Source organism: Panthera onca, chromosome B4, assembly GCF_046562875.1.
Source record: "Panthera onca isolate mPanOnc1 chromosome B4, mPanOnc1 haplotype 2, whole genome shotgun sequence".
NCBI classification, from domain to species: domain Eukaryota; kingdom Metazoa; phylum Chordata; class Mammalia; order Carnivora; family Felidae; genus Panthera; species Panthera onca.
This window is the reverse complement of record NC_138345.1, coordinates 14,481,897-14,509,815: the sequence shown is the minus strand read 5'-3', so window position 1 is coordinate 14,509,815 and position 27,919 is coordinate 14,481,897. Positions and strand designations below refer to the sequence as shown.

Here is a 27,919-nt window from a genome sequence, read left to right as displayed (position 1 = left end):
GTGTGTAGTTTTGGCTTTTGTTAACGCACACTTGTTTGCAGTAGTGAATGCTCAGGTTCAATTTCAGTTTGTTTCCCCCACAAATCAAAAAATCACTGAAATTAACCTATTTGGACTTGTGAAGATTTTTAAAAACTGTTGGAAACATTCGAAAATTAAAATGATTTTGAAAGGATGGCCTCATGAGACATTTTAAATTATAAATCAAAAATCCTAATTTTGAACTCCTAATAAATCCATTTCTCTCATTCTCTAGTAAGAATTAATATTTAAAAGTACTAATATTTGCTTTATAAAATTTTTGTGAAATTGTGCATTGTGATAGAGTAGGCGTTTTGATTCATGTAATGACATTTTTAAAGAGAGTATCTTTAGAGGGAGCCAAGACTGGCTTGATTCAGATCTCAGCTCTGTCGTTAGTTACATTTTGCTCCAGCGAGGCTCCTTCTTTGTGCCTCAGTTCCTTTTCTGTGAAATGGGGATAACAGGGTTGTTAGAGGATTCAATGACGTAATACCCGTAGCGCTTTTGGAGAGGGGCCTGACACTTAAAGTGCTGCAGAGACATTACCTTGGATTTAAACGCTGTCTTTTATTTACTTTGGTTTTTTTTTAATTTATAATTGTGCTGTGTTAATAATAATCATAATCTAAATAAGTTACTGAAAACTTCTCAACAGTTGTACAAGTAAATGAGGAAACAAACTTAAAGCTGTCTTTGAACCTGTGTAGTTTCAAAGTGCTATGCCTTTTTATAACATTTGTTTAACAATTAAACATTTAACCTAAAGATCTTATATGATGAAGGAGGAAGATTAGCCCTTTTTCTTGGATCTATGAATTGAATATTTAAAAGTGCAGGACACATTCCAGTGATGTGTGAAGCACTCTGTCAGTAATTTTTCATGTATTATAAACTATCCTAGTGTAACTGAATCGAAAGTGAAGGTTTATTATTTAATCCCCCTTCCACATCCTCAGTATCATATCCATTTTAGTTAGAATCATGGTAACTAGAATTTGAAATATAAATTTGTGTTACAGTAAAGTTGAAAATAAACTGAGAATTTTAAGGGAGTAAGGAAACAGGGAAAATTTTGATTGCTTGAAAGTATTTACAGCCTGCTGTGTGTATCTTGTGTCATTTATTTGCCATGTGGAGTGCTGAAAAGTGTCTTTTATGTATAGCTGCCTTGGCTGTCGAAGAGCTTGGCTTTGAGCGATTTCATGCATTAATTCAGTAAGTAACATTGGAACATTTAAAATACTTACCTTGTGGACACATTGCCATTTTAAGTCTGTTCATACCATGGAAAGGTACTTAGATTTGTATACTTGAGGATTCGTTTGTTGCCAGTGTTTTTGAAATAATAAGTTATAAAAGTTTACTTAAATTACTTGATTCCTCAATTAGCTAACTACCAAAATATACTTTTTCATAATGTGAAAATCTTCTCCATCGTTAGAATGAAAAAAAAAAAAAAATCATTGTAGCTTAATGTTTCTCTGACCTGAATGAATGCAAAGAATTCTAATAGGATAAATATTTGAATTATTATTTCTTATTTGCCAGATTCCTTCTAGGATTTTTGTTAAAAGTGCTCGTATTTTCATTAGAGCATTAAACGTGTTAATGTGAAAGGTAAGGATGGCCGCATTGATAGAATTACTGGTGGCATTTGCAATATGACGTTAATTTCTCTTAAAAGAGGCCACAAATGTTCACCTTATCTTTGGTATTGAGATATTTATTAAATCATCTTCAGCCTTTACAGAGTCAAGTTTTCTTTTTTCTTGAACGCCTTTTAGAGAGGGCCACTCCATTCTTTAAATATGTATAATTATTGTGGAATTTATTGATGCCAGATAGGTCACCCAGGTGATGAAGCGTTTCCTTGCCACATAGGCATTCTTTTTAACGGTATATATTTAGGGACGTTTGTCAGCAATAGCTTTTGCTTTTATGGCTAAATACATATTTGAAAATTTGAGGCACTTACAGAAATCTCATTTGTATGTTCACAGTTTAATGTATAAGGCGATTTAAAAATTTTCCCATTTGTGAATGTCCTCGTTCTCATCATAGTACTAATACTTAATTCTTTTTCCCCCCCCAGAAAAAGATCATTCAGAAGTTTACCTGAATTAAAGGATGCTGTCCTGGACCAGTATTCAATGTGGGGAAACAAATTTGGAGTATTGCTTTTTTTGTATTCTGTGTTACTGACAAAGGTTTGTTTAAAAAGTTACCTCTTCTGGCTTTTATTAGTTTGAGTTTAGGACTGTTTCTCCTGCTGTGATGAGTAATTTTACTCTTGATACTGTTTGTAAATCAATACTTTTTCTAAATCTGAGTAAAAATCTCTTACGCTACTAATTATCAAGTTCTCTGTCTTCACCACTCACTTAGTACCTATGCACTTTGTTACTTATTTTTACCCCTGATCTTCTTTGGTACAGGGGTAATCAATAATTTTCTAATTATGAAATGGACTCAGTTCTGAATTTTGTTTTCTTTCATCCTAGTATCTGGCATTTGACCCCTTCCTGCCTTCTAGAAGCTCTTTCTGACCCTTAGTCCCTCTCCTAACTTACAGATAAATCACGGTGCTGGTTCTCTTTTTGTACTGTTTCATGAGGCCTCTCCCCCTTTTTTTTTGATAGCTTCATTTTCTTCTTTACCTGTTATCTCCTGCTCTTTTCTCTCCCCCTCTACATTTTTATATTCTAAAAATTTTCGGTCCTTGTCAGTAGACATCCTTTTTCTTTTATGGGCATTTTATTTTCTCAACTTACTTTTATGTGGTTAATTCCAGCGTATATACGTCCTATCCTGACTTTTTTCCCCAAGTGCCAATCTCCTGTCTCCAGCAGCACGTTAGTTGAGTATCCTGCTAGATTTACCATGTCTGATAGCAGATTTCTTTCATTGGACAGATGTTTATTGGGCATTGACTCTATGTTAGGGACTGGAATTATAATAAGAGATACATTTTTTTTAATGGTTCCTCTTCAGTACTGTAAAAATAAATTGACACTTTTAATAATTCCATTATGGCAGTGGTTTTTGGTGTTTGTTACATGTACAAGGCATGGGGGGAAAATAGAAATGTCTCAGAAAATGTCTGAGTTTGGGGGTTCTGTTTCGGTAAATTCAAGGACAGATTTTATATGGTAGGGACCATGTGGTGGTTATAGGGTCTTGATGGATAAGGAGAAGTTTTCTAGATGGAAGAGCTGTGGGAAGATTTTGTAAGCCATGGAAACAGCAAGTAAAGTCATATGGGTTCGGGGTATGACACCCAGAGAACTATAAGGAATTCAGCGTAGCTTGCGGCATGTTTTACACCAGAAAGGCAACTGGGGACGATGAGACGGCGCATCTATATAAAAAAAGCTCAGAATGTGAAGGCCCTTGTATGTGCCGTGCAAAAAATAATTGTGATTTCATCTGGCCAAAATTAGAACAAAAATTTTGAATACAGGAATAACAAGATCTTTTTGTTGATAAGATTCCTTAACTGGAGCTAAGAGTTGTGTGGAGAGAGTCTGTATATGGCGTAGAAGGCTGGAGTCAGGAAGGTGAGAAAAGTGGGCACTGAATAGCCGAACGTGAGCTAGAGCAGTGACTGTGGAAATGGAAAAGACAAGGAGCATGTTGAGAAGCATGTTCTAAATTTGGAAATTTAAAAACATCTTAGGAGCATGTCTTAAGAGAAAGAACCAAAAGTATCTCGTAGTTGGTGAGATGTGCCGAGTGGCCGTGGCCGTGAGGGTGGCACCTAAGATGCCTGGGCTCGTAGGAGTTGAGCTTTGTTCATTATTTCCCCGGTGTTTTATACTCAAAACTTTTGATACCTCCTCCGTCTCTTGCCCTCTACAGCCAATAATCCATCATGTCTAATTGTCCTTCTTTGTGCTGGTCTTTGAAATGATGTCCCCTCCCTCACCAGTGATGATGTCACTTGTTCATAGTACTCATTTTGGCTTTATCATGGGCTGCTGCGTGTTGTTTAAAAGGAAGCAAGTGTAAGACCTCATACTTGTTTGTATTCTCCTACAATATTCAGGCCGTCATTCAGTATTTGGATCGTTGATGAATGTCTTTAATCCTTAGAAATAGCCTGTAATTTGATAGAACCAGTGGTTAGAGTTAGGTGAGTAGCACAGTGAAGGGCAGTTTATCTTGGCCTTTTCCAAGTTGATGAGGTTAAAATGCCCAGGTCTTGGACTTATCCAGACCTTTGACGATCTGGATGCCCTTGTGAGGAATCAAAAAATATCAGAAAATTGGTTTTTAAGAAAATAAGAAAATTCCTGCCCTCCTAGTTTTACATTGTATTTTGTCAGTACATTTAAATTACTGATGTTTGTGAGAATGCAAAATCAGAATTCTATTTTCTTTTATGCCAGTTATACCTTTTGTATATTTAAATTTCCTATGTTTTTTAAATGGCCCAAGCAATCACATCAGATGCCTTAGCGGGCGTATTATTTAGCCTGGAATTAAGTGAATATTAACTTTTGGATTAAATAATTTTCTCCTCCTTCCTCCTGAAACTTAAACATTATCTCTCATCATGCTGACATGAGATCTGTTACCCATGAGTCCGTCAGCACTCTTGATATACAGCCCATGAAAGAAAAGATATTCTTGGAGGAGCTAATTCTTACCATTAGCATCTCAAATGCCCCCCCCCCCCCCCCCCGCCCCACATCAAATCTGAGTAACTTTGGGGGAGAAAAGTTACTTAAATAATTGTGCTTTATTCTTTTATAGTAAAAAGTGATCAGTTTTTAAATTACCGTAATATTCAATTTTAGTTTTTAAAATAAGGCAATGAATTTCTTGATTCCTTTAGGGCATTGAAAACATAAAAAATGAAATTGAAGATTCAAATGAACCTTTGATAGATCCTGTATATGGACATGGCAGGTAATTAACTAAAATCTGTTATCTCCCTACCTACACGGACTTAAGTTTTTAGGAACTTGACTTTAAGATAAAACACTCCTGAGTCAGATAATTTTGTCTGTCAGTGTTGACACCATAAGGTATAGAAACTTGAGCAACCTTGTACTTTACGCATTGTTTGCTTTATATATGAAATGTTGATTTCCACTTCAGGTTTATGTATGCATTGCATCTATTACGGCAAAAATTTTCTTTTAAGATGACAACAGGGGTGTTTTAACAAATTCTGCTGTATGTTTCACTTATGAAATTTTTTAATGGATGAAATTTACTTAGAAATAAGTATATCCTTAACTATTTGTAAATGCTTTCCTGTTTGGGGGAAATATTTTCTCCTTACTTTTCTCTGAAACATCCTCCCCCAACACATACCCGAGTTCTTAATATTTCTACTAAAATCAATGAAACAATGATAGTTACCTAAGTCTTTCTCTTTAGATCTTTGCCTCAGAGGTTAAAGTTAAATCAGCCATCAAACAAAAAATAATAATTATGTTTATATTTATAAAGTATTATAAATATCAAGCAAATTATTAGTCTCATCTTTTTTTCGTCCACTAAAAGGTGCCGTGTTGGATAAAGTTAAGTGTAGTTGAACGTATAGCACAATAGATACCCATGTGGTGATACACGTAGTGATACATTTAGCAAAGCTGTTGTTCAGTTGAGCGTATAAAATAAAAATGTAAGGTTTTCTCTAACTTTGTTTCTTAACCAACATAATGTAATGTAAGTAGTCATTACTTTATGCCTTACCATAGGGATCGTTTGATTTGAAAACTAGTTTATTCGTATTTTAATTACTTTTAAATTTTTATTAATAGCCAAAGTTTAATTAACCTCCTACTGACTGGACATGCTGTTTCTAATGTATGGGACGGTGATAGAGAATGCTCAGGAATGAGTAAGTATATTTTTTGCTGTGTTGATCTCTTTTATGACTGCTGTTTCACTGGAGTACAGTTGATTGTTATTCATGTATTTAATGGCTCTGCATTACTTAGAGGTAAGATAAGTGCTTTATATATAAGAATCCTTACCTGTTTTCAAGGCACTGTCACTTAAAGAGTATGGAGTTTGGAGACAGACACACCTGGATTCAAATTCCAAGTGTAAGACTTCAGTCAAATTACTTCTCAAGCCTTTAAGTTTTTTCTAGTATAAAATTGGGATTGTAAGACTCATTTCATTAGAAAAGTAATAAATCTCTTATTATCTATAAATCTGGTACATATTTATCCGGTGGTATCTATAAGCCTCAGACACTATTGGATTTTCGTAAAATTGAGGAGAATTACAAGTATTGCAGTTTTGTGAGGGTAATGGTTTTTCCTGTATTACATGTAATGTCCATAATTTCCTTTAAAATGCTGGGTAGATGTAATGTTACCTGAGAATTTTAAACCACCACCCCATCCACCACACCTCCATTTCTGGTCTCACTTTTTTCTCTGCTGTAGCTTTATATGTTCCCAGGGACGTTTAAGTGAAGCCACGTTATTGTCCAGTGCATCCAGTTAAGAGCTGATAAATAATTCTGAGTAAAATTCCTTTCAGTTGATTACTGAGTCATTGTAAATTCAGTTATTTCCTTATTCAACTTATATTAACTGCTGTGTACCTCTTTTTGGAGTATGTAGCATAGGACAGGAAGCTTCTGTAGTTTCTATACTTTACAGGGAATTTTATTTCTTTCTTCTATCATGGGATCAAACTGTCACCAAATGATAGAAGCAAATATGGTTGAGAAAAAATGTCTTTCTTTTTTCTATAATGAGATGAAACTGTCACCAAATGACAGAAGCAAATATTTTGCTTTTTACTCCCATTTAAATGAACGAATCTTGTTCTTAAATTTGAATTTTTCTTAAGTTTTAGAAATAGGGTATAGTTATTTAACAGAAACACGAAAGGATACAATATTAACATGGGCAATGTTAGTAAAGATTATAGAATTTCAAGTTTAAAAGCACATTCGCACAATCCATCCCTTTGTTTTACCATTTAAGGAATATAAGAACCACCTTCCCTCCATACATTGTATAAAATATTGCAAAATTAGGATGCCTTGATGGCCCAGCTGTTACACATATGATTTCGGCTCAGGTCATGATCTCAGTTTGTGAGTTCGAGCCCCACATTGGGTGAGGATGAACCCCGCATCGGGTGAGCCTGAGCCCTCTTTGGGTAAAACACAAACCCTGAGTGAGTCCCGTGTCTGTCTGTCTCTCTCTCTGTGTCTCTCTCTCTCTCTCTGTGTCTCTCTCTCTCTGTGTCTCTCTCTCTCTCTCTCTCTCTCTGTGTCTCTCTCTCTCTCTCTCTCTCTGTGTCTCTCTCTCTCTCTCTCTCTCTCTCTGTGTCTCTCTCTCTCTCTCTCTCTCTCTGTCTCTCCCTGCCCCTCACTCACTTGCCCCCTCTCTCTTAAAAAAAAAAAAAATACTGCGAAATTATTCATTTAATATTTAGTTAGAATGAGAACCTAGTCTTGCTGATTTCTGAAAGGACAAAAAATTTATGAACGAACAAACTACACGGGTTGCCTTGCTCTGTTGTTTGTGAGCCTGTCCTGTTCTTGAACCTGCCCTTCTGATTCAACACTGAAGGCATTTAATCCTGCCAGTTAAAAGTATGTCATTCTTTCTTGAGTAATATGCACTCACCCACATGACTTCTCCACACCCCTCTTTTTCCCTTCCCCCTGCGGTTTCCGGGGCCTGAAGTATCTTCCATCATCTCAGATGATCAGAGAAGGAAGGTTCCTGCTCCCCTTTGGTTGAGGGGTCTCCGCCTCGCAGCCCCTGTCCTCGGTGCCCCTACTGGGCTGGGGCGCGTAACTCTGTCGCCTGGACTTGGGTGTGTTCCTCTGGCTCTTGATACTGGTTATCTTGGTCCTCCTCTCTCCTTCTGCAAATTCTCCTGCGCCCCTCCTACTCCCAGAGCCAGACTGTGCTTTCTGTCTCCCTAGGCCTTTCCTCACCTACCCTCCCATAGGCTTTTTTTCTTGCCGTAAATTCATTACTTTCTTTATAGAATATTAGTCACTTACACAACTTTTGATTCTTGATGTGTACAAATTCATTGTTTTCTGTTTCTTGAAATAGTAGTTTCCCAAACTATTGTTTTGCTCTGAATTTTTTTCAGTATAGTTTAAGTATCAAAACCAAGCAATGACTTTGAAGTAATTATCTTGGAAAGGAAAATAGGTCATATTTTTTTCATTTTCCCTTAATTGTTAGCAGTACTGACTTGATCTGTTTTCAGTGACCAAACTTAAAAATCTATACTTTATTCAGCATTTATTGGATGCTTTTCTGATGTGACAACCTGCAAGAAAGTTGCAATATAGGTAATATATGAAGAAAAATTGTAAGTTACTAGTTTTAAAATACTTAGGCAAGCTACTTTACTTCTAGCTTCTGTTTCCTTGGTTATAAAATTTGGAGGTTTAATGCCCTCCTCAAAGAGATGTTGTGACAATTAAGATCAAATTTCTAAAATGCCTTAACTGGCCCACGAGGAGAACTCAGCCTTCCCTCAAAAGCACACACACCTAGTTTGGGGAAACAAGAACGTGCATGTAAATGACTATAATGCAGTGTGAAATGAAGCATGTTGAAAGAAACTGTGGCACAGCTTCAGAGGAAGGAGAGAACTTTTCCTACCATGTTTACGTTCCTACCATGTTAAACAGGGAGACTTTAAGTAGGAGGTAACATTTTCATGGTGGCAGCTGGAATGAGTGAGAGGGCATTTTGAGGAAAATAGCAGGTTGTGTTCGGGGCCTGGGAGGCAGACAACACTGAGGAGACCCCAGGTTCTTAATCCTGACTACACATTACCACTTGAGGAACTTAAAAATAAGTCAGTGCCCAGGCCCCCGCCAAGAGTAAATAAATAAATTAGAGATTCTTCATGGTAGAGATGGGACATGGTACTTTTAAAATTACCCCAGAATCATTCTGATGTGCAGCCACATTTGAGGACCACTGGAGGAGAGCACGGCACCTGTGAGAGAGACCAGTATGAGGAATGATCATAAACGTGGGGCTGAAGAAGACCTCAGGGTTCTTGATACTAAGAAGTTGACGTTTTAGTTGGCAAACATTAGGAAAAGAGTCATTGAAGGCATTTGGAAGGAAGAAAAGAAGAGCAACTAGTATTTGTGTGCTTTGTGCTAAGCAGTATGTTTTAGATGTGTGTTTTCTTAACTTTGATGGAAAGATACAAAAATTGAACCTTAGATAATTTAGTAATTTCCCAACGTCAAACAGCAGAGGCATCAAGTGCTTCTGACCACATCCACAGCCTGTGCTCATTCCACCATATCACCTCCCGCTGTAACCCTGCGCCTCCGTGACAGGGACTATAGGAACGTAGAACCCACAGCATCCAACTGATTAGATGCGCGAGGGTAATGGACAAAGGACCGGTAGGTTTTCAAATAAAGCTTCTTGAAGAAATGAACACATGAAGGAACATCATGGCCACTTGACTTGAAAGTCACTTGGTGTATTTTGGTGTCAGAAAAAATCTCTGGCCTCAAGTATTTGACTTTCTTTGAAGAGCAGGTATAGCTATCGATGATTAAATGCTTATTAAGCAGCAGTGGGGAACGTTTATTTAACCGTACTTAGTACTTAATGACTTCATTCTTATAAGTGTTCTATGAAGATCATAGAGTACAGGAAACTACGGCATAGAGTGGTTAAGAATCTTGCTTCGTTTCACACTAGCAGAGCTGAGATTTGAATGACAGTAGTCTGATTGCATGTAACCAGCATACATAATCATTATGATAAACCACCTCTTAAACTACGCTTAACAGAATCTTGAGTGCGATAGTAAGTATATAAGATGATGTGGTAGGAGTTCATCTTGTTACATTCATACCCTGAGAGGTAATTATTTGCCTCATTTATTGAAAGAAACAGATTTTGAGAATTTAATCCAAAGATTTTCTTTTTTTAATAAATGTTTTTAACATTTATTTATTTTGTTTTGACAGAGACAGAACGTGAATGGGGGAAGGGCGGGGAGAGAGAGAGAGGGAGACAGAATCTGAAGCAGGCTCCACACTCTGAGCTGTCAGCACAGATCCCAATGTGAGAACCATGAGATCATGACCTGAGCCCAAGTCGGACGCTTAACAGACTGAGCCACCCTGGTGCCCTTAATCCAAAGATTCTTGTCCATGATACAGAGTTAGTGACTGAGCCACATGCTATATTTCTCATTCAAGGAGAATGAGGACTAAGACCAGGCTATGAATTGAGCAATTAGCTAGGTCTTTGCTTTTAAAAGAGCAATTGAGGGGGTGCCTGGGTGGCTCAGTCTTAACTGCGTTTGCCTTCGGCTCAGTCCACGATCTCATGGTTTGTAGATTTGAGCCCCGCATCGGGCGCTTTGCTGTCAGTGCAGAGCCTGCTTCGTATCCTCTGTCCCCTTCTCTCTCTGCCCCTCCCCCTCTCATTCTCTCTCTGTCTCTCGCTCTCAAAAAATAAGTAAACATTGAAAAAAAAACTTAAAGAGCTATCAAGCTAGAAACCAGATCATAGGGAGTACATATTTTAGCAGCATAAGCAAGGTAGTTTTGCTGGCGAAAGAGGAAAAGAGAGGAATTGATTCCCATGTGGAGAGATGGTGCATTTAGGTTTTGTTTTAAGGAATGGAAGTCACTTAAGTTGTTCATTGGCCCAGGAAAGGGAAACCACTTTTAATCAAGGTAAATGGGGTCAGGGACAACAGTAACATTGGAACAATACACAGTTCTTCTAAAGCAGAAAGAAAGAATGTGCTAAGAAAAGAAGGCATTTGAGGTGTTAAAGATTTAAATTGGGAGAATTTTTGAGATTTTGAAGTCTGCTGAGAATGAGTGGATGGGGTAAAGTTAGAGGTATATAAAGGAGAGAAAGGGTTTGAATCCACTGCTTTAAGAAGGAATAAAAAAAATGGGTGATGGGAGAAATTTTTAAGTGTGGAGTCAGCAGTAAGAGTAGGGATGAGTTTACATAGAGGGATTTAGAGTGGGTCCAACCAGTAAAGCTGATAGGCTTTTTTCCCTGCAGTAATCATCAATCCAGCAGTAGCAGTTGATGAGAAAATGAGTATTCTGTATTATCCAGGAAAGGCCAAGAAAGCTCACTGAAAGATAAATAGGGCAGTTTTTTTGCCTTTATTTATTGAGGATATCAATGCTTGATCTGTCCTATATTATATAACATATAATAAACATTTTTGCCAGTTTGTCTTTTGCTTTAGTTTATGGTGAACATGTATATTGTTGTCGTTTGTGGCTGTTATAAAGAAATACTGCAGTGAACAGTTTTGTATATAAATCTTTCTGTACAATCCTATTCCTATAGGATTTCTAAAAGTAGAATGTGTGCTAAAAATTTAGGCATCTTAATTTTTGTTAGCAATAGCTTTATCAAGATAGAATTCACATACCTGTGGTACTATTTTTTTTTTTTTTAATGTTTATTTATTTTGAAAGAGCATGCATGAGCGTGAGCAGGGGAGGGGCAGAGAGAGATTGAGAATTCCAAGCAGGCTCCTCTCTGTCTGCAGAGCCCAATGCAGGGCTCCATCTCAGGAACCAAGAGATCATGACTTGAGCCAAAATCAAGGGTTCGATGCTTAACCAACTGAGCCATCCAGGCGCCCCATGTGATACTGTTTGTCCAGTTCCATGGTTTTTAATATGTTCTTAGAGTTATTCAGCCATCACCACATCAATTTTAGAACATTTTTATCAGCCCAAAAAGAACCCTTTTATCTTTTGCAGTCAGTCCCCATAATCCCTTTGCCACTCAGCTCCAGGCCTACTTTATTTTCTGTCCACAAATTTGCTGAAACTGGGGATTTCTTATAAATAGAATAACCTATAGGGGCTCCTGGGTGGCTCATTCTGTTAAATGTCCGACTTCGGCTCAGGTCATGATCTCGCAGTTCATGAGTTCGAGCCCCACGTCGACCTCTGTGCTGACAGCTCGGAGCCTGGAGTCTGCTTTGGATTCCGTGTCTCCCTCTCTCTCGGCCCCTACCCCTCTCATGCTCTGTCTCTCTTTCAAAAAATAAATAAACAGTTAAAAAATTAAAAATAGAATCCTACAGTATCTGATCATCTGTGACTGGCTTCTTTCACTTGGCATGTTTTCAAGTTTCATCCATGTTTTAGCCATATACCAGCTATTCATTCCTTTTTATTGGTGAATAATATTCCATTGTGTGGCTAGGCCATATTTTATGTATTCATTTATCGATTGATGGACACCCAGATTGTTTCCACTTGGCTGTCCTGAATAATGTGGTTAGGAGCATTTATGTACAAGTTTTTGTGTGGCTATACATTTTTCTTTTTTCTTTGTTATATACCTAGGAGTAAAATCCTAGGTAATATGATAACTCATATACTTAATCTTAGAAGAACACCTGTTAAACTGATAGATAATGCCAAGTTACCTTGTACAGTCTGCCTTACCAACTGCTAATGTGTCCACTTTGCTTCTAATATTGTAGGGGAGTTCCTGTTTTTCTGCATCCTGGCCACCTCTCAGAACCGTCCATCTTTAATATTATGTCATCTTACTGATAGTTGATAGCCTCTTTTAATTCACATTTCTCTCATTCCTCCTGAGCCTGTGCTTTATTGTCTTTTTGTGTGTTTGTTAGCTTTTAGTATTTCCTCTTCTGGGAATTGCCTCTTTCTAGCTTTTGGAATTTTGTGGGGAAGGACTTATTTTCTTTTATTCACAATTTCTAGGAGCTCTATAAATTCTTTGTGTGTTAAAAATGTGTTGTAAATATTTTCTCTCAGCCTTTTCTGTCTTTTAACTTTGTTAGTGGTATCTTTTATCATACCCAAGCTTTTCATTCTTAGGAAGATAAATCATTTCATCTTTTCTGTTATGGCTTCTGTTTTGTTTTTTAATTTTTTTCTTGAATCAGTTTTGTATTTCTCCCATCCCAAGATTAAACTAATATTTCCTAGTATTTTCTTCAACTGCTTTTGTAGGCTTTTTTTTTTTTTTTAATAATGTTTAGCTGTTTTGACTATTTGGATTATTTATTTATGAGTGATGTGAGAGAGGGATCGGTTTTCTTTTTCCCAAAGAATTGCTTACTGTGCTTGCTAGCTTGTCATTTCTCCACAGATGTGAAATACCCACTTGATCAAAGAACAGATTTTTCCATGTGTATGAGACTTTTTTCACACTCCTCTATTCCACTAATCGGTTTGTGAGTTCTCTTGCCAAAACTACATTATTGCGTAGTTTTATAATGTTTTTGACATTTGTCAGCAAATGTTTCCTGCTGTTGAACTTTTTCAAAATGATTATAGCCATTTTTGTATCATCCAGTCCAACTGAACTTTTTTTCAGCTTTGTAAGTTTCAGTTTTTAAGAAATTTGTTAGAATTCGATTCAGGTTATATTAAATTTGTAGATTATTTTGAAGAAGTGACATCTTTATGATAGTAATCTTCCCATTTAGATTGTTATTTTTGTATCTTTAAATGACAGTGTATATTGTTGATCACAGTTCCCAAATCCAAGTACTTTATTCTACCTCAACCATTAAAACTATCTTTTGCTTCTGCAATAGAACACAGTAGAACTAGTCACCTAATATCACTTTTGCCCGCCCCCTTAGTCCTTCCCAGTGGCCGGTGTAGCATTTTACAAGCTAAATCAGATCATGATAGTTTCTCACAACCACTCAGTGACCGGCTTGCCCGTGCACTTAAACTCCTTAATGAAGGCTCTCAAATCCTTTTGTGGTCTGGCCCCTCTTTACCTGCCATCTTTCTTTAGCTTGCACTACTGCTTATATTTTAAGCCGAGCTTCTCTTTGACTTGGTTTGCCTGTATATCAGTTTTCTGGTGGTCTCTTTTCTGTCTTAAAGGCCTTCTGCTGTATTTGTGTACTGCTATTGAATGTATTGTACATTTATTATGTTCATTTGATAATTATTTTAATGTTTTCTTCATTTTATGGAATTGAGGTGGAGTCAGCTCTTATAAATCAGAAACACAGAGCTTGCTTGCTTGTTTTGTTTTTTTTTTTTTTAATAGAAATCAGTATCCCAGTCTATCCAGGCTATAATTAAATAGTTCACTGAAAGTTGATGAACTCATGATACATAATCACTAAGAGAACCTGAAGATTAAGATCATTTTGAAATTTTAGTATTTTTTAAGTAATAAGAATTGTAATTAAGTGGCTAGGTGATCTACAAATTTGAAGTATTTGGTTTATCAGAATTTGTGTAAGAAAAGAGCACAAGTGCTTATTTTCTCTAAATTTTTTTACTTGTAAAAATACATGTAATTAGTTGGAGCTAAGTTGCCAGGTAAAACACAGGACTCCCAGTTAAACTGGAATTTCAGACAAAGAGTAAACCGTTTTTAGTGTAAGTATGTGACATTCAATATTTGGAATATAGTTTTACCAAAGAAATTTTTTTTTTTTTTATATATGAAATTTAAATTTTAACTGAGCATCTTGTTTCTTGTTTTTTGGGGTTTTTTTGGTTTTTTGGAGTTTTTTTGCTAAATTTGGCAACCGTAGCTACGTGTGAACCTTGTAGCAACCTGACTTCTTAGGAATAAAACAAACAGTAACTGGGTTTGAAAAGCTCTTCGCTTTCAAAAATAGATTTCACAAAGTTCATAGCTCAAATTGTGTATATGTGTGCAATTTATGTCTCAGTAGGTAGCCAAGTCTTTCTCAGTATTTTATCACCTTTTAGTTTAGCTGTTCTAACATCCTTGGAAATAAATCATTTTTAATTTTTCTCACTGCAAACTTTTTTCTTTTTTTTTTTTTTTTTTAATTTTTATTTTTGGGACAGAGAGAGACAGAGCATGAACGGGGGAGGGGCAGAGAGAGAGGGAGACACAGAATCGGAAACAGGCTCCAGGCTCCGAGCCATCAGCCCAGAGCCTGACGCGGGGCTCGAACTCACGGACCGCGAGATCGTGACCTGGCTGAAGCCGGACGCTTAACCGACTGCGCCACCCAGGCGCCCCCGCAAACTTTTTTCTTAAGCACTCTGCATAACTTGATCCAAGCTTATTTTTCAACTGTCATGAACCTGTGCTTGAACAAAATTATGCTACTTGTTTTTTATTTCTCTGTTCATACTATGCCTTTTGCCAAAGACTTATGTCCCTTCACATGTGCCTGTCTAGTCCTTCACTGCCTACCTCAACTGCTGTTGTCCCTCCAGGGGGAGCTTCCTGAGTCTCACAGTCCAGAGTGATCTGTCCTGACCTCTGAGCATTTCGTTTTCATGGCACTTAACGCATTCTACTCTGTCACCTACTGTTTTGAGGGAGGGGGAGAGGATTTTTTTCAATTGTAGTAAGAACATTCAGCATGAGATCTACCTTCATAATGAATTTTTAACTTAAGATACCGTTTTAATTGTAAGTGTGAAGTTGCACAGCAGATATCTAGAACCTTCTCATCTTACATGGTTGCAACTTTATCTGGTGGGTAGCAACTCCCCATTCCCTCCTCCTCCCAGCTCCTAGCAACCGTCATTCCACCCTGCCTCTATGAATCTGATGATTTTATTTTTTTATTTTTTATTTTTTTTCAATATATGAAGTTTATTGTCAAATTGGTCTCCATACAACACCCAGTGCTCCTCCCAAAAGGTGCCCTCCTCAATACCCATCACCCACCCCCCCCTCCCTCCCACGTCCCATCAACCCTCAGTTTGTTCTCAGTTTTTAAGAGTCTCTTACGCTTGAATCTGATGATTTTAGATAGCCATCTAAGTGGAATCGTGCAGCATTTCTCCTTCTGTGACTTGTGTATTTCACTGAGCATAGTGTCCTCAAGGGTCGTTCCTGTTGCCACATATGATAGGATTTCCTTCTTTTTTAAGCCCGAGTCATACTCCATTCCATGTATGTACCACAGTATGTTGCTCCATTCGTTAGTTGCTGGACTTTGAAGTTGTTTGAACATGTTGGCTGTTGTGAATAGTGCTGCAGTGAGTGAGGGAGCACAGTATCTCTTTGAGATTTTCGAAAGATTATCTCAAAGGATTTTCATTTCTTTTGGATTGAACACCCAGAAGTAGAATTGCTCTATCACATGGTAGTTGTACTTTTAATTTTTTGAGGAACCTCCACGCTCTTTTCCGTAGCTGCTATACCATTTTACGTTGCCACCAGAAGTGTACAAGGGTTCCAATTTCTATATATCCTTACCAACAGTTTTTGATTGGCTTGTTGTTGATAATGGCCGTGCTGACAGGTGTGAGGTGGTAACTCTTTGTAGTTTTGATTTGCATGTCTCTGATGATTAGTGATGTTGAGCATCGTTTCCATTTTCCATCGTTGGCCATTTTTATGTATTCTTTGGAGAAATGTCTATTCATGTTCTCTGCCCAATTTTTAATTGGGTGATTTGGATTTTTCCAACTGAGTTGTAGGAGTTCCCTATATATTTTGGTTATTAATCCCTTATCTTTACATGGTTTGCAAAGAAGGTCTTGTCTTCATCTCTGTATTCCTGCTGGTAGCTTTGTATTCCTGCACTATGCAGCATTGTTTCTTTTCACTACTTGGCACTCAGAGTATGTTTCTTAAACAAGTGCAGTGCAGTCATCTGGTTTCCAAGTCAGCATCAAATTTAAAAGGCCCAAACAGGACTTTTGTAGATGGGCTGATGGTGGTGAGAAGTGACACTTGAAGTGGAAGAGAAAAGGGTAGAATGGCAAACCAAGGAATATAAAACTGTGTGTGTGTGTGTGTGTGTGTGTGTGTGTGTGTGTGTGTGTGTATGGTCTCACTGACTGAAGCAGATGGGGTTGATAAGGACTCTGATCGTGATTAATCTGAAATATGAAGCTAAGGAAACAAAGTTAGAAAATTCTCAAATATAATGACACAATTATTAGGATTTTCTGCAAATGTAAATTGACTTCTTTGAGACTTACTGAGACAAGTCTTATATAAGTAAATTCTATAAGTTGTAATATGTGAGGTGAGTATATCCTCACTATATTTACAACTTTGTACACTAATAAATATTCTTAAGGATGCACATTAGCTACTACAGATAAAAAATTTAAATATTTAGTCTAAGGAAATAGGAGTAGTTTTTAAATATTATCATCCAAACTGCATGCCTAAACATGTGATTACTGACCTAATCTGAATAATTCATTCCCCAACAATTACGAACAGCTGGTTCGCCATAGCTAGTAGCATTAAGTTACAAATATATTCTTTGAGACATTTGTTTAAAATTACAAGGAAATCGATGATGCAATATCTAATCATAACACTAGGTGGTGATATCTGATTTTTAGAAATTAAAGTGTGAAAATGTTTCTCAACATACATATTCTTCTTTGAACTTGAAAATAAATCTAAGAAGGAAGAGGAGGGGAAAATTTGTAAGACCGTAGAGTACCATTTCTGCTTATTTGGGTCACTCACCCCCACTCCCTTTTTTTCCTTTGAATGCTATAACTCAGTGATTCAGGTGTTTTTTGTTTTCATGCTTTTTATACTTTTAAAAATGATTGAAGATCCCAAAGAGCTTTTTCTTGTATGGGTTATAACCAAATAATGATCAATATTTTTCTTAGAAATTAAGACTTAGAAATTTAAAAGATGTATCAATTCATTTTAAAATGACAATAATACATCCTTTACTTCTCAATATAAATAACTGTTTTCCAAAATAAGAAGAAAATCAGTAAGAAGAGTGACATTGTTTTAAAGTTTGCAAGTTCCTTCAATGTTGAGCTTATTAGTAGACATTCTCATATCTGTTTATAGATCTAGTCTGTTGAGATATGACATGTCATTTGGCCTCTGGAAAACTTCACTTTACTCATGAAAGTTTAAGAGCAAAAAAAAAAAAAAAAAAAACAAAACAGGCAATTAATGTCCTTTTATGAAAATCATGTAGTCTCTAAAGGGTCTTGTGGATCCCTAGGAATCATAAATGACAATTTGGGAACTATTGCTATACCCTCCTGGTACCTGTAAGAAACTAGTGAAAAATATATGTATATTCTCTTAATTTTGAATTTCCAAATCCAAAAGTTTCAACAACCAGTTCTTGGCTTACACTGTCTGAATGTTGTACTTAAGGATACATGGTATGACTAAGAATTGATATTATTACATTAATTAATAAGGAAAACACTATATCTTAACAGAAAAGTGGATAAAACATGACCAGATGGTGAAAAGGAAGCAAAGCTGTGTGTGTGTGTGTGTGTGTGTGTGTGTGTGTGTGTGTGTAGTACTTACAGTGGACATAATTTTGAACCAGAAAAAATGCTTTGTAGAAACATTTATGGATCCAAATACTATTGTAGTTCTACTTAATATACCTCAACTGAAAGCTATAGTCTGTAAAAGATAAGATCATCACCACAGTTACATCTTTGTTGTGAAATAATCACTTGTCTTCATTTTCTGAGCTTTGTCAGTTCTTTCTTAACCACATCCATGACATCACCTCTCATCTCTATGCTGATGATGCCCAAAGCTCTGTATCCTCCCCTGACCCCTCTTCCTTGTGTTCCTGAGCCTTAGTTGTGTATCCATCTGTAGCTAGAAGTCCTGAGGTTTCCTCCCTTCCAGCTTGTCTAAAACCAAACTCATGTTCTCTCTTGATACCACTTTCGGAACCTACTTTTTCTTAACTCTATCAGTTAGTCACCATTTGTCAGATTCCCCAGGATAGAAACCTTGAAGGAAGGTTTGGCATATTCTTCACCCCTTAAATACATTGATTTTCTTTATTGTTGATAATTCTTTCTTGTTTCCTCTGCCTTGAATTTTCTTCGTATCATCTTCTTGGCCTGGAAAAAATTCCTACATATGCTTTGAGGTTCAACTCACATGTTGTCAGTTCTGTACACCTTCCGTAATACAATAAACAGATGTTCTTTTATCACTTTTAAGATGCATTGTGTATGTGTGTGTGTAAACAGTGAAGACACAAGTTTTTTCTTCTATCTCTCTTGATAAATTTAGCCTTTGTAAGGCAGATAACTTGCTCTATTTGTCTTTATTTCTGGAGTCTTAAGCACACTGTGTTTATTTATAGGAGTCAGGAATGGAATCAAATTCCCATGTTTTAAGTATTCTACAAGTAGGTTCACTGATGATAAATTTTATGGATTAAGATTAGCATATTCATTTGTTTTTCTAAGTCAAAACAATGGATATTATTGAGTATCTCTTTTTTCTTTTTGTCCGTAACTCCTTGGTTTTCAGAGAGAAAAATGTCCTCATTTTAAACATTAACATTGAAAATAAAGTTCGTAAAGACATTTAATGTACATCTGAATATCACATCACCCACACAAACATGATCTAATGGCATTTGATAATAATTAGTAATACGATGATTTGATGGAACTCTTAACAGTAAATACATGCTAGGTTTTGAAGTATAGTTTGGGGAATAAAAGTTTTGATGTAAAATATGTATATAGGGTACATCTATATTTACATATAGGTACTTTTCAGATTTATATATGCTAATGCAGTGCTAACTTCTTTTTTGTAGAACTTCTTGGTATACATGAACAAGCAGCAGTAGGATTCTTAACATTAATGGAAGCTTTAAGATACTGTAAGGTAAGTTGATTCTGAAGGTGTTTTCAATGCTTTTTATTCACATGTCCAATGTCGTGGATGGTATTTTCTCCTAGATGACATTTAACTTGCTAGTACATACTCTCCACTTCTTTCCTGATCTCCTTTCCTAAACTGACAGGCGTATGAAGGATAGAGTTAAGCTGGCTGATGATGCCGAGTTTCCTGTTTTCAAGGACAGAGGGCGGAACCCAGTAAAAAAACACAATTTATAAAAATAAATCTATTATTGCGTATACATTTATTTTTTGGTAAACCAAGGGAAAAGGATGTATTGTTGCTTCCTCATAATGGTACGCTTTGCTGAAACAACTGGCAATACTTAGGAGGCAAAGAAAAAGAATTTGCTAGATGCCTGAAGTTTTAAGTTTTGTCTATTCCATCTGAAAAATGATTTCACACTTAAAAACAAAATTCCAAGCATTTCATAGCATTAAATTCTTTAGCACATGGGCTAAGGTTAGGAACTTCTCATTTATTGATAAATATTTCATGGCTTTTCTGCATACTCTAAAATAACTATTGGATGTTCTGAAATAACTATTGGATAGTTTTAAATGGGGTTCAAATCATTAATGATTTGCACTTAATGAGGTGTCCTGATTTTGGAAAGGGAGAAGTGGATCTCATTTTCTTTTCCATTTTAGAATTGTGGTTCCATAGCAGTAGCTCTGGTGATAGTGATTTAGGAAAATGACGGTGTCTTGCCCTCTTGCCTTCTTACTTTCTTACTTTCTTTTAAGCAGAAGTGTTCCTCTTTCATGACAACACTTGGAAAGGAGTGGTATGGTATGATAATGAATTAGGTTCCATCCTGCCCGGATCTCTTAGTAGACATCATATTGTTACACAGTAGCAACTGTTTTATAATTTTCGGTGACTTTAACTTACAAGCTAAAGCTATTCTGAAGTAGCCTGGCAACCAGAGCATCAAGCTGCATCCCGTTCTCCCAGGAAACACACACAAACATTCATAGATCCTAAAAAGTGTGTGTGTGCTGGCAAGTGTGCACATGGGTACACACACAAAAATGGTAACTGTATAGAGGTGATGAATATGTTAATTAGCTTGATGGTGGTGATCTTTTCACAGCGTATGCATATATAAAAACATCAAGTTGCACGCTTTTAATGTGTACCCTTTTCGCATGTCAAAGACACTTCAGTAAAGCCTTTTTTTTTTTAAAGCATGTGTGTGGGTTTTGCAGGATAGGGGGTGGAGATGATATACTGTGAAATTGTCACCATGTGGCCTGTAACGCCCTGATCCAGATCCCGTCTGTCCCCATGGAGGCGTACTGCCCTCTCCACGCCCTGAACCAGATCCTGTCTGGCCCTCTGGAGGCGCACTGCCCTCTCTGTTGCTGTGCACTCGTCCTCCTGGTTTCCTGCCAGTTTCTGAACACACCCAAGCCCTTTCCTGCCTAATAGGACTTCGTGCTTGCCATCATTTCTGCCAGGAATTCTCCAGATCTTGAGTGGATGGCTCCCTGTCCCCTGCAGGTCCTACTTAAAATGGTGCCTCCAAGACCCTTTCTTCGGCCATTGCCTCAGTGACCCTTTTTCATAATAGCATAGGAATAATCTCTCTATAATGTTCTTGTCTGTTAACTTATTTATTTTTTTGATCTTGAATTTGCTTTTCTCTGTTCATCACCAGTGGACTATAGACCCTTTGAAGCCAGTGATGTTGTATTTCTGGGTACATACTTGGTGGTCAGTAAACAGTTGTTGAATGAGTGAATTACCAATTTCAGAATTGTAAGCTTTTCTAAATCATGCTTTTTGCTTTTCTTTAGCTGTCAGGAAGAGCAGGTAGAGCAATGCCTATTTTCCTCCTACGATCTTAGTGGAAAACCAGTAATGGCTATGTGTTCTCCTAATGCATATTGCTCTAGTGCTCTAGCAGTAACTTTTTTTGTTTGTTTTTTGTTTGTTTTCAAGAGAGAGCAAGAGGTAGGGGAAAATGGCATGCGAGCCGGGTGGGGGTAGAGAGAGAGGGAGAGAATGAATCTTAAGCAGACTCCGTGCTCAGTGCAGAGCCCAACATGGGGCTCAGTCCCACAACCCCGAGATCATGATCTGAGCTAAAATCAAGAGTCAGACACCTAACCATATGAGCCGACCAGGCACCCCTAAAGATTATTATAATGGCAGGACACAACACACTGGTACTCAGATAGATGAAAGGCAGAACTCTCTGTTACTTACACCTCCAAACAAGAGAGGGCTCCCAGACAGCGCCACAGACGGGATGACACCTGGGGACAGGGCAACAGCAAGGTGCTACTACAGAGAGCAGCCTGTGTACGGGCGTTGGGATGGAGTTGGCTAGGTTTCATAGGCTCTCTAGGGGTTGAATAGTTTCAGTCAGCTCTGAGGCTGAGGGCTGTCTCTGCTTGTCTGACATCTGGCTCCAGGGCACTTAGGGCCGTACGTAGTGGCCTGGAGTGTGGGAGACCTGTAAGGGAAGTGGTCGGGATGGTGTGACAAAGTTTTTTGAAGAACTAAATTACACTGTGGTGTACATAACTGTAAATGGCCTTCTGGAAACCTGTATAGATTTACTTTTTACCAAACATTTAGAGAAATGGCATTAAGGAAATCATTGTGTTTGTATTAGTTTTGTGCATCTGAACATTTCCCTGTGCTTTACCATCATAGCAAATTGCTCTTTAGAAATTAACATTTTCATGTCATTTTGATCATATGTGTTCATTAACACAGATGAAACCGTGTCGGTACATATGCACACAGTGCAGAGGGTGACTCTGCTTTGGTCTGTGCCCCCCCCCCCTTTTTTTTTAAATAGATAAACTCAAATACCATAAAACTCACCATTTTAAAGTGTGCAGTTCAGAAGGTCGTGCACCTGTCACCATTTACTGAATTTCAGAATGTTTTTCTTCTTCTGACAAGATCTTCTAACCCCACTAGCGGTCGCTTCCCCAATCCTCCCCAGCCCCTGGCAGCTCTACTTCTCTGTGGTTTTGCCTGTTCTGGACATTTCATCTCAATGGAATCCTTCAATAGGTGGCCTTTAGTGTCTGGCTTCTTTGACTTGGCACAGTGTTTTCAGTGTTGATTCTTGTTTTACCTACTAGCACTTTGTTCCTTTTTATGACCAAATATTCTATTGTATTTATATATCAATTGTGTTTATCTGTTCATCAGCTGGTGGGCGTTCGGGTTGTTCCTGCTTTTGTGCTACTATGAATAACTCTGCTAAGAACATTCCGTATAAGTTTTTTGTGAACGTGTTTTTGTCTCTCTTGGATGTGTACCCAGGAATGAAATTGCTTGTCGTACAGTAATTATATGCTTGTTGAGGAACTGTCAGACTCTTTTTCCAAAGTGGCTGCACTATTTATGCACTCTTTACTTATTTATATTATTATGAAACACTTAATGAGTTCATTTGTTTACCTTTTGATTCTACTGTATATAATCCTCACTTTTTTACTTCTACCTTATTTAAATACACACACACACATACTCATTTTCTAAAATAGAAATTAAATAATGTCTATTTACTTCTCACCCCAAGAGGTAGCGTGATGTAAGGGAAAGCTACCATATTAGGAGTCAGAAATCCTGAGTTTTAATTCCAGCTCTGTTAACTGTTTGAATTCAGACAAGGCGCGGATCCTGGATACTTCCTGTTTCTTGATGTAAAATTGAAGGACTTGCACTGAGCACCTCTAAAATTCCGTCTACTCTGAACCTGTGATTAGAGCTTCTCCTTTGTCTTTGTCCTTTGCCCTTATTCTCTTTTACCCCCAAATCATCACCCTTCCTGCTCTCCTGGTTCACCATTGCCATCAGCACATCCAGCCCACCCTGCCCATCAAAGGACAGACATACCGGTGTTTCTATCCGTGAATACAAAAGAGTCCCTCTCCCCTACTTCCCCATGATGAACATAAATGCCAAAGGACTGTAGTGGTGGTTGAAAGCAGGGTACCCTGTTGACTGATGAGGGAAGAATTGCCCTGACTGCTGCAAGTAGCTGCTCAGAATGTCCCCCATTCCAGGCAGTCTGTGTGAGAAAAGAAAATTCAGCAAATTTGAATGGTAAGGTTGTTTTTAAGTTGTAGTCTCTGTCCTCATAGGGGTATAGAATTGATCGACGTGAACATGATGCGATTTCCCAAGTCTGTTTTTTGTTGAATTTTAAACTTTCTCCATCACCCACAGAAATGATACTCTCAAATTTCAGATACTAAAGTTTTTATAGATTAAATATATAACCTAGAAGGTAGGCTATAACTTTTTGTACATCTTAAGGAGACTTCATGTTTTAAAACTTTGAACTTCCAACCATGCAGAGTGACAGGAGTGAACTTCCAACCATAAAGAGTGACAGGGTTCTTTCATATTCTTAAATATTTTGGAGTATATATTTTGCTTTAGAGGGATTATTATATTGCCCTACGTTCTTTGAAGACAGGATGTTCTTAAGGTTTTTCCCCTTTATTTATTCATAAATATATTTGTTAATTTACAGTTGTTCCCCTGATAAAGTAATTATCAAGTTTATAGTTGTAGGGTTTGACAATCAAGCTGATATTCTTAAAGTGGTCATTCTGTCTAGCAACTTTAGTAAAACCTGAGAATGATTCTTAGTGCTAAACTATTTTTTTTTTTACCTGTGTTAAAAGTGTATTATTGTTATCCTGATGGTAAAGATGCAATATAAACTTAGCCCTGACAGTATTTATAACATTGATTTTTTTACACTCAGCATTTGACCTTTATGGGTAAGGCATTCTGGCACAGCACATTTTTCCATTTGCTTCAGATATTCATAGGCAAATATTCAACAGGCACTGTCAGATTTTCATTTGTTTGTTTATTTTGCTACATTTGTTCTAGGTTGGTTCTTACTTGAAATCTCCAAAATTCCCTATTTGGATTGTTGGCAGTGAAACTCACCTCACCGTATTTTTTGCCAAGGTATGCTTATAGCAGGATTTTTTTTTTTTTTTTTTTTTTTTTTTTTTTTTAAGTATGACATCAGGCAAACAAGTAATATAAGTCCATATTTAGTTTGGATCTTTGTGCAAACTTCAGTGTATTCCCACTAACAGGGGGACTATTCCAAAATCTAAAAAAATGATACTGAAGAAAATATTGTTACACTGCTCTAGTTTTGCAATTATTTCAGTAAAATCTGTCATGATTTAATTATAATTTCTTTACCTTTTGTGACTTGAGAGCTTTGGCTTTTGATATTTTCCAGAAATCACTCTGTTATGGTGAAAGTAACTGAATTTAAAAGTTTTAGGTTGCTCTTTTGTAAAGAGGATAAGAATCTAATTTACGTAATATAAAATAATTTTAAGTTACAACATCTAGGAAAACATTATTAAATACATGAATAGTTCAGTGGTATAGAAATTCTCTTTTAAGATGTTATATTTCCTATAATTTTAATATATACGGGGTTACAATATTGAAATAGATTAAATGTATTTGAATATGTTTATTTTAAAATTCTTAAACCTGTTTCTAAATCTCAGCCTTTAACTATAGTATTTCTATGTCCACAGTGGAGTGGTTAAGAGCTTTGGAGTCATACTTCATTTGAATCCCAGCCTTGCCACTTCTGAACGTCATTCAGCCTCTTTTTCCCATGTCTTTAAAATAGTGATTTCTGATAATACCTAACTCTTAGAATTGTCATCAGGCTTAAATATAAGATATTTAGCAGCACCTAGAGCAAGTTAGGTGCCCAGGAAATATTGGCGGTTGCCATCATCACTCCCATTTTCATTATTCTGTATTCCTTAAACATGGGGGTGCCTAGATGCAGTTGCTGATGTTGGAAAGGGAGAAAATATATAATTGTGTATTTTGAGGTTTCTTATTTCTAGTGGACTTTCCTGATTACCCCCATATACTTTTTTAGGTTGTACTTGTTAGTGTAATTTTATTTGTGTCTGAAAGAAGACGAATTGTATAAATTGTACCAAAAACTTAGTTTTGTGGATTCTATTTCCTCATTTATTACTGTATTACTTTTTTTTTTAAAGTTTTTCTATGTTTATTTACTTTTGAGAGAGAGAGAGAGCACAAACGAGGCGGGGAGGGGTAGTGCAGAGAGAGAGGGAGACACAGAATCCAAAGCAGGCTCCAGGCTCTGAGCTATCAGCACAGAGCCCTGTGTGGGGCTTGAACTCATGAACTGCAAGATCATGACTTGAGCCGAAGTTGGACGCTCAACCAACTGAGCCGCCCAGGCGCCCCTTATTACAGTATTACTTTTAATGTGCTGCCAAAATCTAGATAATGGATTTAGAGCAAGATCCATACTTAACTTTTCTTAAACAGAAAAAGCTATGAAATACAACTAAAAGTACAGGCTTTTATAGAACTACAGGACTAAAAGTACTGACAGGTTACATTGAGTCTGAGAGCTTTTTCTGTTTATTTCCCTCCTAAAGTAGAGAAGAAGTTACAAGCACAATGTAAATGACAGAAACTGAACAACTTTTAATTCCAGAGGGAGGATTTCACCATTTGACTAATTTTTGTGTAAAGTGTTCTGAATTTCCAGAAAAGAAAATCAGTTCCAATTTACTTGCAAAAATGTATTTTCAAGCCAATTATTATTTTTATCTCCAGCTCTGTTTTTTAGCATAGGAAAAGTGATAAATCCTATGAAACAGTAAAAGTTTCAGATATAAAAGATAATGAGATGAAAATATTTTAAATCTTAAATTTTATGTTTGATATTCAAGAAGTGATTTTTGTTGTCAACAGAAGAGATTTTACAGGAGGTAAAATAGAAGGAATAATGTCAACCGAGCTACATAAATATGCAGGCATTTTGTATTTAAGCATCTAAATGTTAGGTCTGTTGACAAGAGTCCTGAAAGTGACTGATACCTACATTTCTATGAAACATACACTTCTTACCCATCTGCTTGGTATTTTCTATTATCCCATAGTGTTTGGTCCATTGTGCAATTGCTCGTATCAGGCAGTGCACAGTTCTTGCTTCCCAAGCCTGTTTCTGTGTCTTCCGTGGTCAGCAGTGAGCCCTTGTGGGCAGGGGCTTTCTCAGTCATCTTAACTCGTAGGCCTCAGCCACGTGCCACAATATGTCGAGTTAGATAGAGACTTGAGGATAGAGAGAAACAGAAAACCCTGCCACATCAGTTGTAGGCCTGGCAAAACAAGCTCCGTGTACACCTCCTGAGTCAGACAAGGTGTTGGAATCTGTCTTCATTTATTTGCATCCCCGGAAGCTACTCATAATCCTGATAGGAGAATGCACACCCGCATGAAGTGATTGGAGAGAATTTTATAGTAAGATTTTAGGTTCTTCAGCTATAATAGGTCTTAAAAATCACCTTCTCCTTTAGAAGTCTTGAATTTTATACTAATTCTTTTGATACCTACCTTTGTATCTTTGGATCTGATATATAGTCTGGCACGTGGTGCAGGGGATTCATTAGTTCAGTGAATAAAGCCTTTGCATGAATTTTCCACACTTGTTCCAGTGATATTTATATCTTCTAAAAATACTTTTTCATGACTCATTCTGAAGCTTCTTAAAAGTATGGGTAATTCCTTTTCACTGTGTTTAAGAAAAAAATTTTTTAACATTTATTCATTTCTGAGAGAAAGAGAGCGCAAGCAGGGGAAGAGCAGAGAGAGGGAGATACAGAATAAAAGCAGGCTCCAGGCTCTGAGCTGTCAGTACAGAGCCTGACCTGGGGCTCAAACCCACGGAACCAGGAGATTATGGCCTAAGCCAGAAGTAGCACCCTAACCGACTGAGCCACCCAGGCGCCCCTACTTTTCAGTGTATTTTAAAACAACTGAACTTAGGTTGCTTGAACATGTTGTTTTTTTTTTTTAAAGAGTTGCAAGTAAAGAATTTTTCCCTTTGAAATAAAAGCTGGAAGATTACAGAAGTAGGAAATGAGGCCACTAATACTTGATTACACTTATTAGATCCAGTTTAAAAACATTTTTTAGGGGCGCCTGGGTGGCTCAGTTGGTTAAGCAGCGACTTCAGCTCAGGTCATGATCTCACGGTTCATGGGTTCGAGCCCCACTGACAGCTGTCAGGCTCAGAGCCTGGAGCCTGCTTCGGATTCCATGTCTCCCTCTCTCTCTGCCCCTCCCGCTCTCGTGGTCTGTTTCTCTCTGTCTCCCAAAAACAAACGTTATAAAAAATTTAAAAAATAAAATAAAATTTTAAATACAGTAATATTTATATAGAAATAAATATTTCTGTATAGTATTTGCCATCTAGAAAATACTGTAAATTCTGTTTTTATAAGATC

At 37.1% G+C, this 27,919-nt stretch overlaps 1 protein-coding gene across 5 annotated transcripts in view; it reads left to right on the top strand.

The window, feature by feature from the left end:
* The window catches only part of MINDY3 (MINDY lysine 48 deubiquitinase 3), a 95,962-nt gene that overhangs the window by 19,841 nt on the left and 48,202 nt on the right, over window positions 1-27,919 (top strand). For 3 of the 5 annotated variants that reach the window (XM_078450387.2, XM_078450390.2, XM_060659247.3), the window contains 6 exons: window positions 1,188-1,239; window positions 2,117-2,231; window positions 4,862-4,935; window positions 5,799-5,878; window positions 19,531-19,601; window positions 24,495-24,575. In XM_078450387.2, coding sequence (XP_078306513.1) covers window positions 1,188-1,239; window positions 2,117-2,231; window positions 4,862-4,935; window positions 5,799-5,878; window positions 19,531-19,601; window positions 24,495-24,575 — 473 coding nt within the window. The remainder of the gene's footprint in view (window positions 1-1,187; window positions 1,240-2,116; window positions 2,232-4,861; window positions 4,936-5,798; window positions 5,879-19,530; window positions 19,602-24,494; window positions 24,576-27,919) is intronic. The other 2 variants (XM_078450388.2, XM_078450389.2) reach the window with 2 other exon arrangements.